The 13,184-nt window shown below is 37.6% G+C and overlaps 1 protein-coding gene across 2 annotated transcripts in view; it reads left to right on the top strand.

Moving 5' to 3' along the window:
• The window catches only part of aup1 (AUP1 lipid droplet regulating VLDL assembly factor), a 23,455-nt gene extending 10,636 nt beyond the window's left edge, over positions 1–12,819 (top strand). Inside the window, exons 6-12 of one of the 2 annotated variants that reach the window (XM_056472423.1) lie at positions 2,637–2,710; positions 3,119–3,185; positions 5,771–5,894; positions 5,984–6,121; positions 9,499–9,650; positions 9,928–10,016; positions 12,338–12,819. In XM_056472423.1, the coding sequence (XP_056328398.1) occupies positions 2,637–2,710; positions 3,119–3,185; positions 5,771–5,894; positions 5,984–6,121; positions 9,499–9,650; positions 9,928–10,016; positions 12,338–12,383 (690 nt within the window). In that variant the 3' untranslated portion in view covers positions 12,384–12,819. The remainder of the gene's footprint in view (positions 1–2,636; positions 2,711–3,118; positions 3,186–5,770; positions 5,895–5,983; positions 6,122–9,498; positions 9,651–9,927; positions 10,017–12,337) is intronic. The other variant, XM_056472425.1, reaches the window with a different exon arrangement.
• The last annotated feature ends 365 nt before the right edge of the window (positions 12,820–13,184 follow it).

The raw sequence follows: 13,184 nt of genomic DNA on the forward strand, positions 1-13,184 counted from the left end.
AATGAACACCAAGACAAAATGGGAACACCAAGATGTGCATCAATTTTGAAAATGCACATTAAAACAAAGTATGAGCACAACTAAGAAACACAATAACTGAATACACTTCCTGGCAAAAGTTTTGGCGCCTATCCAAGTTTTAGGAACAAACAAATAATAACGACTTCTAGTTGATCATTTGGTATCGGAGGTGACGGATATGAAAGGTAAAGGCCTCTAGATTACACTTCTTTTACCAAAATAAAATATGATCATGCCTTGATTTTTGACTTTGCTTAAACAAAAGTCTTGTTGTAGTGATGTACAGTATTGAATATACAGTCATGGTGCAGTGGAAAAAGAATTAATATTGTGCATGACTCCCATGAGCTTGGAGGACTGCATCCATACATCTCTGCAATGACTCAAATAACTTATTAAAGAAGTCATCTGAAATGGCGAATAAAGTATTCTTGCAGGACTCCCAGAGTTCATCAAGATTCTTTGGATTCATCTTCAATTCCTCCTCCTTCATCTTACCCCAGACATGCTCAATAATGTTCAAATCTGGTGACTGGGCTGGCCAATCCTGGAGCACCTTGACCTTCTTTGCGCTATCCTGCTGAAGAATTTGATCTCTCCTGTGGTTTGTAATGTAACGGGCAGCACAAATGTCTTGATACCTCAGGCTGTTGATGTTGCCATCCACGCTGCAGATCTCTTGCACGCCCCCATACTGAATGTAACCCCAAACCATGATTTTTCCTTCACCAAACTTGACTGATTTCTGTGAGAATCTTGGGTGCATGCTGTTTCAAATAGGTCTTCTGCAGTATTTCTGATGATTGGGATGCAGTTCAACAGATGATTCATCAGAAAAATCTACCTTCTGCCACTTTTCCAAATGATCAACTAGAAGTCAAGTTCTTATTTGTTGCTTTTACAACTGGGATCAACGACAAGACTTTTGTCTGGTAGTGTAAATCCATGAACATTATTTCTACAGGAGTCCTGTAGGATGTAATGAAGATGACAACTCCCACGATTTCATACTCTGTGATGGCGTCATCAAACTGTGCTTTTGTTTATTGTGAAAATGCACCCTCTAGTGGCGAATTTACTGTGCCTTGAAATGCGTATATAATCAGTAGTGTGTATATAAATGCTGCACAGACGTTTAAATGTGTCTGAAAAATAATCAGGCAAGTCTAGAGCTGTTTTTTTTTTTAGCCTCGAGTTCCTGTTAATACACACAAGAGGGTCTTTGTGTGAGCGTGGCTCATCAGGACGGTATTTATAGCAGCACTGATAATAAGTGATTCACAGTGCAATAGAACGAAGGACTGTCAAAGGTCAACAGATTGGATAATAGTGACCTCTTGGTCCTATTACTGCATTACAAAATGGTTTTATTTAGTTTTTGGTGAACATTGGAGTTGTGTATATGATCTACTCTACTCGCTGCAGTATTACATAAGGGTGTTCTTTCTTTTTGACATCCCAGACCTCCAAATATGATATTTATCAATACATTTTAGACAGTTTTCCTTGTTTCCATTTAACCATTTTAACCATTTGAAAACCCCAGTTTAAGAAAACCCTGCATTATGTCACATCCTTACAAGGCACATAATGAAAACAATGACAGGATGTTTTCTTAAAACACTTGATTTATAATTATGCAGCTTCCTTTTTTTTCCATTTGGGTTGTCAAACAGACTGTGCAATCCTATTTGTCCAAATTCAAATTCCTTTAAAAGTTCTATCAAATTAAGATGAAGTTTTTCAGATGTTAGTATCAGAATTGTTCGTTTTTAGGATATTTATAAGCTAGTGTGCTCCAAAACCGTGACAAAATTCATGTTCAGAAGATGTAAAGCTTGTAGTTTGTCACTTCCGCCTAAATGGATCAACAGTTTCTCATCAAATCGTGACCAATCAAAAGCTCTCTAGTATCTGACATGCCCGCCCTCTTCAAGATGCTTCACATTTGATGCACTTGAGCTCATCCACTTTCACTGGCAGAGCAGTGATAATGCAAAACTCTACTGGCTGTTTTATAAAAAGGGGAGGAGCTACACTATGCTCCACCCTCTTCGTGTTTCGGTTGAGATTACGTCAGACATGGAAAGAAATGCACATTTCAAAGCACTTCACTGGACCTATAAACGTCATATAACTTCTAATTGGTTCATCGCCTGGAGTATATTATCATGTAGTATGACAGGGATAATAAAATTACCCAAATCTGACCGTTTTTATTGTTATTTTTTAAAAATTTTCCAGCATTTACAGCATTAAATATAATCATAGTTGCTTTAAGTGCTCATAATATCTTCACAGATTCAAAACATAAATCACGCCACTGTAGCTTTAAATCTTTCATATGTAAATGACCTGCGTTTTGGATTTGCTTACCTGATTTGCATACAAAAACATCTGCTGAAAACTGGATGGCTGTTTAAGGTAAATGCAGGCGGTCATATGTTAATGTGTTCATGTCTGTGATGGTAATACCATGAGGGTTACTGAATGGCCTGCTTATGTTATGAATGCTAAAGATCGCTTCAGTAATAAGTCATCAACAAGCACATGATTGTGTTCAACACTAGCATCTGCAACGTTATAAAAGCTCTTTCTCTGTTTCTTTTTATCAGAGTACACCAGAATCTTCATGGCTGAGGGAGCTGCTGTGGACCTTTTTTGTACCGTTCACAGTGTACCATGTAAGGTACTACATATTACAGTCTCTCCTTTGTCCAGTGGCAGTATTTTAAACGTACAATCCCCTATTGCTGCTCTCGACAGATCAGCACTGGTAATACGACAATAATGAAGCTTCTTAGTGTTTTATTAGCCTCAGGATTGTTACGCATGCAGCTTAAAAGAGCAGAGGTTTCTGTTTTAGTCTTGAATTGCATAGTTTGTTGTTAAATAATTGTTTTTATTATTTTGCCTAAATGTTTGTTCAGTAAATGTTTAGTTATTTGTGATGTTGGCAGTTACATGATGTAAATGTAATGTGGAGTGAATGAAGTAAGAATAAGAAGCAACAATGTCTTAATAGATGGATAATTAAATGTTCTTGATCATTTTGTGATGAGTTTCTGAGTAATTGTTCTGCAATGCTCTCATTCAGATGGCTTCCACCATTGTCTAAAGAAGATGGTGAAACACATCAAGAATTTGCCAGCAAAGTCCAAGGGGTAAAACATCCTTATTTACTTATTTATTTATTTACTTACTTAACATCTTTGCACACTGAAGTCGGAAATTTTTGTATGCGTTTTTTCGTGTTGATATTTTAAAAAGTCTGATGTGTATTAATTAATCCATTCTGAAAAATCTCAAAACATTTTGGAGTCAATTTAAGCATTGAAATATTGTTCTCCTCTCTCTTCTTCAAAGAAGAAAAAGAAAGAGGGATATGCTACATATTGTGTTCATTCAATACTAAAATGAGAATTCAGCTCAATATCTAAGAGCTGCGCTGGATTATCCCCAAAAGCAACGTTTCTTTCAGGAAATCAGTGGAATTTTGATACATTGCTTGTGAAACTTCACACGTTTACGTAGGTAAACAAATCTTGAACAGAGACTGGCAGTATTTACAGGCAGAATAATAGATGGTGGCCGCGTTGACATAAGAGTAACTGACCGAAGTGGACCATAAGGTGATTATAATGTCTGTGGGCAGTACGTCAAATGTATGGGCACACACACACGCGACCCCAAACAGCAGCAGGGAGAGGTGCGCCAGTCACAGAATCCAGCATATAGGGGTTCATAAGTCTCTGCCACAATCTGTCACATATTATGCACTGTGTTTGTCATAAAATTATCTGTGCTGAAGACTCAAGTGTTAGCATTTTGCTTTACGATTGTATGATGACTCTGAACTGTCAAACACCTCTCAAAGGGATATTTCAAATGCGAAAAAACTGAATAAAACCCAACCCGCTTTGAATTCTTTGATGACAGACAAAAGTTTAGATGGCAGTGTGTCAATACGATTGACACAACGTGAGGTCAAGTTTTTTTTGTAATGTGCAAAAATTACAGACGAAAATTTTAGATTCAGTGTGCAATTACACTTACACTGCCTTTTTAAAATGAAATTTTAATTGATGGGAGCTCAAATAAGTCTGACTTAAGCTTTATCAGTTGTTAAAAATGCAGAAGATACAGTTTTACTTCTGGAACCCAACTGGATTTAATAAAAAAAATTTATTTATTAAAATCTAGTGTTGCAAAATCGGGGGTGTTGGGTGTTTTGTAGGTTGCTAGGTGACCATTAACTGTTTTCTCAGAAGATGACAAGCTGACAAAACATTGCTGTCACTCTGATACAAGTTTTACTTATGGAGAAAATTACTAAGCACTGCAGAGTTTGGGTGTTCTGTGTCTGAGATAATCAGTCCATCGAAATACCAAAATATGTACAGTTGAAGTTAGAATTATTAGCCTCCCTTTGATTTTTTTTTTTCTTGTTTTAATATTTCCCAAATGATGTTTAACCTAGCAAGGAAATTTTCACAGTACGTCTGATAATATTTTTTCTTGTGGAGAAAGTTTTATTTGTTTTATTTCGGCTAGAATAAAAGCAGTTTTTAATTTTTTAGAAACCAATATTATTAGCGCCTTTAAGCTATATATTTTTTCGATAGTCTAAAGAACAAACTATCGTTATACAATAACTTGCCTAATTACCCTAACCTGCCTAGTTAACCTAATTAACCTAGTTAAGCCTTTAAATGTCACTTTATGCTGTATAGAAATGTCATAAAAATATCTAGTAAAATATTACTTGCTCTCATCATGACAAAAATAAATCAGTTATTGTAGATGAGTTATTAAAACTATTATGTTTAGAAATGTGTTAAAAAAAAGTATTCTCTCCGTTAAACAAAATGAATTCTGGCTACAACTGTATATTCCATACAAGCTGAAGCTGATCTGTGAGTTCTTGTGGTGCACTCCCACCTTTCAGACGCACCCAGTTGAACTGCCCGATCAAGCGCAAGCTGCGTACCTCCATTGGAAATAACAAACTTGCACAAACTCCAGAAAAGACACCATATGCAAACGCAGTCATTTGCGATCTCCATCGGTTGATCTTCCTGCACAGACATGCTGAATTCACCTGCTATGTTTGACAAATGGGTTGCGGATCCATTCCTTGGCAGTTTGCAGGTCCTTCACTGGGCCTTTTCTGCTTCACAAAGGAACTTTAAAAAATACGTCTGTTTCTTACTCATTTTGCTGCTTTTGGGTTAGATTTGGGCGCTCTAATGACCGAGATGTTAGTGAGAGAGTACGGTTATTTTTCAAAATAAAAGATTTTTCTAAATAAAAAAACTCGATTAGACTCAGATAACAAAAAAACTTAATTCTTTAATGATTTCTTGTGCAGACCGGTGATTGAGGACCACCGTTTTAGTCCAATTTCACACACCAAAAAAATGGTACAACATAATTTGTTTGCTCCTCCAGAAACAGACATGTAAGTGTTTTTACCTATACTGAGCTTACAGTCTGTTGAAAGTTCACAAGCCTTGCTTCTGTAGCAGTGAATGCTCTCTGATATGCCTTGAAATTAAATGGATGTAAAACCATTTTTCTACTAATGTCACACATGGATGAATAACATTGTTTAAACAAACCATTATCTTATTGTCCGCTCACATGGCTTTTCATCCTCATAACCTTCAGATGCATGTATTGTCCAGTTCAAAGCTCTGACTTGTTTGGTGTGGTTTGTCGTAATGTCCATTGTGTGTTTTCCCATCAGCTTCTGGCCACCGAGCTGGGTGTGATCTCAACGCAGATCACCAAAGCAGACAAAGCCGAACACATCAAAAGAAAAAGACACAGCGCCTCTCAGACTGCACATTCAAGTAAGAACGGATTCAATGGTGAGAAATGAAACTATGATGATTCGATCAGTATAGTCGATGCATTCGGTCTTCTGGTGTGAAACGTCAAACTGTATTTTTGCCTTCAGATTTGGGTGCCAGACCTCGCACAGTGGCACAGGGTTTCCTGGGCACAAGTGTCGAAGACTCACGGATAGCACGTTTGGTGCAGCAGGTGAAAGAAGTGCTGCCGGACGTCCCAGTATCGGTCATCACCAGAGACTTGCGTATGTGTTTCTCCCATAATGCATTGCAGATTTGAATAATTTGTTTAAGTTTGTGTATATACTGAGACTTTTTTTTCAGTATGTTGATGTACTTCCAACTGAAATGGAGTATTAAGTTGGGGGTGGGGCTTTTTTGTGCATCATTCACTTTTGGCAAACCAATGGTAATGCCTGATTCACACGCGGCTTCAGTGTCAACGCTTGAAGGAGGGCGTGTCTGAAGTCGTCCTAGCAGCGTCAGCAAATAAAATTAGCCTGCAATCAGCTACTGATTGAGCTGGGATATTTGCATAAAGCGATCTGATTGGCTGACACTTCCATTGGCGCTTGAAAAGTTGAGAAATTCCCAACTGAAGTGGCACCAAGGATGCACAATTCAGTTCGACAATGATTGACGTCACCCATTCAAAATGAATGGGAAGCGCTGACGCCCCGTGTAAATGGGCCATACGAGGAACATGGTTAATCTTATAACTACATCCACTCCAAACGCAGAAGCAAATCATCAGACTTTGATTGAAGATTGTTAACCCTAATTAACCTTGCTTAACAACTTTAATTAACTTAACAACCTTAATTAACCTTACTTAACAACAGATTCATTATTTATTTGGATTCATTCATGTGCGCTGACAAATAAACATTGCAAATTTAGATTTTCTCATGGACTTTAGCATCAGATTCATTGAAGGCGATGGCTTCCTGGCCATCGGGAAGCGCCAATGTAAATTCACCAAGTAGTACATCTTCCTATATTAACATCAATGTTGATCCTGGAACTACATTCCAATCAGCTAATCAGAATTAAGGGATACATTTACAGTTTATGTTAAGTTTAGGCTTACAGTTAAGTTTATGTACTTCCACATGATTGTTATTCAACTATTATTCCCCTGTGATTTTGGAAATAATTTACAGCTATGGTTGGGTTTAGGGGTAGGGAATAGGTATAGATTACATTTTCAAACAAAAATGATGTTCCAGGATCAACATGGATGTTAATCCAGGATCGCATCATATTTGGCAAAATCATGATGTGCATTGCAAAGAAGAAGGTGGGCAAACTTTGAATAATTTTAATAATGAAAATAAAGTTAAAACAAACTGGCAGCGGCGATCCCTTGTGTTGACTACCGTCGAACTGAAAGTAAAGTCTCCAGGCCTGGTTTTCCTCTCTCGTCTTCCACTGCTGTCTCCTCCATTTAAGTTTCCAGAGCTCCTTCATGAGACTCGAGACAGGTGGCGCATACAGGTGACCATTTAATGGCCCGTTTCCACTGAGTGGTACGGTACGGTTCGGTTTGGTACGCTTTTATGGCCGTTTCCACTGTCAAAAAGCGTACCGTACCGTACCACTTTTTCGTCACCCTTTCGAAAGGGTACCAAACACGAGAAAGGGTACCAAAAGGCGGAGCCACACGCGCAGCTGAACGCTATTGGTTTACAGAGGTACGTCATTTGCTTACGCAACAAGCCAGAATGAAAACAAAAAAACCGCCATGTTTGAAATACACAGCGAGAGATTATAGCGGAATTATAAATACATATAATAACGATCCATGGTCGATCTGGGCTCAAACAAGCCTTGTCGTCCTCTGGATGAACAGCCACAAATGCAAGAAGAAGAGCAGATTTACCCTGTGCCCCATAGTTTTTTGCGAGCCAGTCTGAGGCACGAGCGGTTTCGCTTTCTTGCTAGCGCTCGCCGCGCGCCTAACATTATATCTGAAATAACAAACTTCTAGAGCTGATGATAATAACCTGCGCTTGATTATTGACGAGGTTTTGAAACCCGATCCTGTCAGACACTGACAAACGCGAGGGTGAAGCGCGAAAAAACTAAGGAAAAGCCGGAAAAAAAGCACATTATTTTTCAGCAAACATGAACAAAATGTCATGTATAACTAACTTATTATCTTCACCTTTTGGACTAATATGAACCAGTAATGACGGAATTACTGTCTAACAGAGGCTACATGTGCTGCTGAAGATTACAGACACAGATGAGAGGTTTTCACTGACTGTAGGCTATATTTTGTGTTGTTTTGCTATATGTAGTTCTTCTGTAGTTGGTCACATATCGGAGACTGTAAGGGTCTGTATGTGTTCATATATGTTCATTTAGTTAGTTATTTAATATAATTACAGACGTTACAGTAGGCTGTTTCGCACTGTCTTTGATCTGCAGTTATAATCACCTCATGTTCATTTAAAGGTTAGTAATAAACATTTCTACACAAGTATTTATGTGAATGAAGCATCTGTTTTGTGAGAAGTGCTTCTCATATGATATGTGAGCGACCCGTACAGCTTTATTGTAGACATTTCCTCGAGCTAGAATGACGTCGACTGAAACTTTGTCATACACCACGCCCACCAAAAGGGTACCCTTGTTAGTGGAAACGCAAGCCTGATAAAAGTGACCCGTACCAAACCGTACCGTACCAGTCAGTGGAAACGAGCCATTACACTCACACCACCAGCCTTGTACCACTCTCACAGCTCTAGGCCCCGCCCCACTCACTACATATTGACTTTCATAGCAGGAAAAATCAATACTATGGAAGACAGTGGTTGGCGGTTGACAGCTTTCTTCAAATATATTCTCTTGTGTTTAGCAGAAGAAAGAGAGTAGATAGCTTATCATACACCCATTTTTGTAAGCGTTTTGGAATATAGCATTAAAAGAAACTTAATGGGAACGCATTCGCATAAATTTTGAATACGCACATAGGATAAACTTTTCCGAAAAGAGAAATTGTGCATAAACTACACATTTATCAAATAAAATTACAACTACAACATGCACATTAAAAAAGTCATGTGATTTTGCTTTAACAGATCATGTGATTACAAAAATGGGTGCAATGGGATGGCATTAATGTACAAATCAGCGGAGCAAGCACATTGTAAAACCTCTAAAATGTTGTTTTAGTCATTCTAAAAACCCTTTTGGACAAAGTCCATCGTCAAAGTGGTTCAATGTCGTTACCTCCAGAACTGTCTTAAGCATCTTTAAAATCCACCACACGTTCATTGCGTTTCGCCTTCAACTACTCAGGCACAAGTAATTTATTATATAAGAAAAAAGGCCCACAGTGGCTTCTCCTACCGCAGCAAATTCCATTTTTGTTTTTGATATTTGTCGCTAGTTTATCAAGAAGTGACGATTTTGTACTCTTTTACTCATTGGATGGAAACACTGCTTTATTCCGTGATGTTTTATGCAATATTCTGCATACATCTATTACTATCCTTGGATGTAAACATAGCTAGTGTTGACAGTTTTCAACTTTGGGTGAACTATCCCTTCAAGCGATGCAGTTTCAGCTAGTGTAGATTTGGTTTGGTAACTGCTTTTATTTGTCTGTGTACAGTACAGACCAACTGTGTGGACACAACCATAACCAACCTGCTGGAGCGAACTGACCAGTTCAACTCAGAAGCTGCTGCGGCAATGCCTTCGGGTCCAGGGAAAGCAGCAGCTTCCTCCACACCATCTGCAATGGTCTCCTCACCTAATTTAAAGGTACTCTCACATCACCCATTGAAATAATCCTGGAGAAACTTAATCATTTCTTTAGCAAGTTTGTTTCCTCCCATATTGTTCTAAATTGTTCATATTTTCTAAAAAGTGTGTTGTATTTTTCATTGCAGCACAAAAAACAAACTGTTTTGATGTAAATTATGTAATGGCCTCCTCCCTGCATGGCCTATATTAGAGAGTTTACCTATAAATAGCACCTTTGAAGCCTTTTGTCTCACAGGATATTTATATAAATGTGTCTGTATTCTTTATTCAACAGCCAGCTGCCAAATCGTTCGGGAGATCACCCATAGACAGACACATGTCTCTACAGGAGAGAAAAGAAGCCTTATATGAATATGCAAGAAGGTAATTGTTTTTAAATCACTACACTTATATTTTAAGGCCTGCTAGCTCACATTAATATTCTTAAAGTGAATTAATAATCAGTGCAAGTTAATCAGCTTAAGTATTTGTATGTTGTGGTAATCTTCAACCAAAATCTGCTCATTTGCTTCTGCGTTTGGAGCACCAGCCCTTCTGTTGACGTCAACCTGAGGGTTTCCATAACACCTGCATATTAATAAAAATAAAGGCCCCATGAAATTAAAATAAAGTTTTTTAGATGTTAGGTTCACCATTATTAGTTTTTAAGATATCTACAAGCTAGTGTGCTCCAAAACAGTGAAGATTTAGAAGATATAAAACTGATATGAACATGTAAAGCTTGTAGTTTGTCACTTCTGCCTCAATGGATCAACGGTTTTATTCATGTCACTTCATACTCGAGTTTCTCATCAAATCATAGCCAATCAAATGCTCTCTAGTATCTGACATGCTCCACCCCCTTCAGGATGCTTTTCATCACTTTTCATTTGATCTCAACCACTCTCACCGGCAAGGCAGTGATAAAAAAACACTATTGGCAGGTTTTATAAAAGGGGAGGAGTTACACTATGTCCCGCCCTCTGTTTGTGTTTTGGTTGAGATTACAGCAAACATCAAATAAAAATGCACATTTTAAAGCACTTCACAGGACGTTTAAGTTTGCTATGAGGGAATGACGCACAAAAAGTACGCACAAAAAGTAAGCCCCGCCCCCAACTCGATGTTCTGTTTTAAATACAAGTACATCAACATACTGGAATAAAAGTCTCAGCAACTTCTGATTCACGCAGACTTTGAAAATTATGTGTTTAATATAGATTTATAGATATACAGTGGTCCCTCGTTAATCAAGGGAGTTACTTTATAAAAAGAACCCGCAATAGGTGAAATCCGCTAAGTAGTCAGCTTTATTTTTTTCAATTATTATAGATGTTTTAAGGCTGTAAAACCGAATTAACATCCAGAAGATTCATTTATTCAGTAATGGTGCCCTACAGCCACGTAACTTCTACTTTCCATTAGCATGTCCAGTAGTCCAACTTTTTGTGTGATGGTTAGCATCTTTCTCTGCCTTTTGGGTGCTACCGCAGGTGCCTTTGAAGGTGCAGAACATCTCGTCGACATTGTGGAGAAAACTGCATGGTGGAGATTGATTGACAAAGATCTACAGCCAATCAGGATGCAGAACACAATGTGCTGTAAAAAAAGCTTATCAAATTGCACACAAAAAATTCACATGAAAGGTGAACCGCGTTATAGTGAGGGACCACTGTAAACATTGCCTGATATTTTTAGCATTTAGCAATTCATAGTGCCTGCTCACTTTTTCATTTCTGGAGTATCTTTACCAAAGGAATTTAAAATGAAATCCTTAAGAATAATGAAGGAAGAAAGAGGTATATGAATATCAGACGAAGAGGTAAAGGTACAAGAGTGTGTAATGTTTTAATGAACTACAGTCAAGAACTTCAATCCTATGAAGTCAATTCTACACAATCGGTGGAGTGATATGCATATATATGCAGATAGTTAAGTATTTTGAGGAGCTAAAAGTCTATACACCATCATGAGTTTTCCTGCGTGAGTTTCACTTTTCAACATGGGCTGCATTCTGAAAGCTTTAAAATTCCAGTGTGGCGAGGCGTCAAGGCACATCCAAATCCAAATTCTGCTTCACTTCCTGTCTCAGAATGTACCTGCTTCTCATCGAATTTCAAAGGGAGCCTTATCGTGGGATGTCTTCGATATCTCACAATTCTGTGTGTTCCGTTTCTGGCACTCGCGCTTAAAAAATAAAGTGTCAAAGCACAGTTTGAGTGTCATTTTTTTGTGTGAATGTAAGTTTTGACTAACATTTTACACTTCTTATGGCATTTTTAGCAAGATATTAGTATTAGCAAATATTGCTTAAAATCTCTGTTTTGTTATACATGATTAAATCATCACGTTTTGTCTGTAATGCATTTTACAAGGTGCCTTTGTGCACAAACACTGCCTCCAGAATCACTGACTGATAAGACAAGAATCAGCTGCCCATGCCCTCAGGCACAGCCATGATTTATTTTAATAATAATTTGAATTAATGCAAATGGAAAAAGCAGTCAATTAACCTCAAAACTCACAACAACTCTGTCTTTAATGGTTTATTTGGTATTATAAAGAAGTTATATCTTTATAGAGAGAATTTACATTTCAAAACTAGAATTCAGATCAATTATTGCTATTGAAATTGTATTAAAACTAAAGTATCTTTATTTGTTGAGTAATCTGAGTCTTTTTCTTTCTGTTCACCCCACCCGCAGACGGTACATTGAAAAACATGGACTGAACAAAGAGGACGATCTATGACCATGGACAAAGACACACCTGATGAATTGTTTAGGAAAGACAGCTGCTTTACGCAAAATCCACGCAGACAAAATGATCGAGTTGACCCAGAATGATACAACCATTGTGTTCACCACACATGCAGAGAGAAGACTGGATTGTTTCCTTTCTCGTTTTTTTTGTTTTGTTTTGTTTCTTTGTTAATCTTCTTGCATGGCAATCATGCATGTCTTTTTATGATTTCTCTCTGCAACAGAAAACAATTATTTTGGTAAACAATTTGTATTAGGACCCAGTGACCTTGGCACTCTTCATATTATTTTTATAAGGTCTTTGGGTAGAGAATAAGAGCTCGGAGAGGTGGCAGTGCGATATCTTGAGGTTTATTATGTTGTTAAGGATACGTGTTGATGCAATATCAGCTTTTAAAGACATTAAAGAACATAGAAATGCTGAAGTGCTCTTATTGTGTCTGATATTTTTGTGATACGCATTCATGTCAATTTTTTTTTATTAGATTATTGTCATTACACGTATACAAGGCAACAAAATGCAGTTTAGGTCTAACCAGGAGTGCGATAGCAGCAAGTTCTATAGTGTAAGTAAATATAAAGTGCAATTATAGAAAAAATATGGGTAATATTTATAGATGGATGTACTATGAACTAGGCATGTGCTGGTGTAAGATTCTGATGGTATGATAACCTTGGATAAAAATCACAGTTTCAGGGTATTGTGATTACGAGTATAAAATATATATATTTTTAAATGTCTGGGTAAAAATTCCCTACTGAAAAAAAACAGCTTAAACCAGCCTAGGCT

Source organism: Danio aesculapii, chromosome 14 (assembly GCF_903798145.1).
Source record: "Danio aesculapii chromosome 14, fDanAes4.1, whole genome shotgun sequence".
Taxonomy (NCBI): domain Eukaryota; kingdom Metazoa; phylum Chordata; class Actinopteri; order Cypriniformes; family Danionidae; genus Danio; species Danio aesculapii.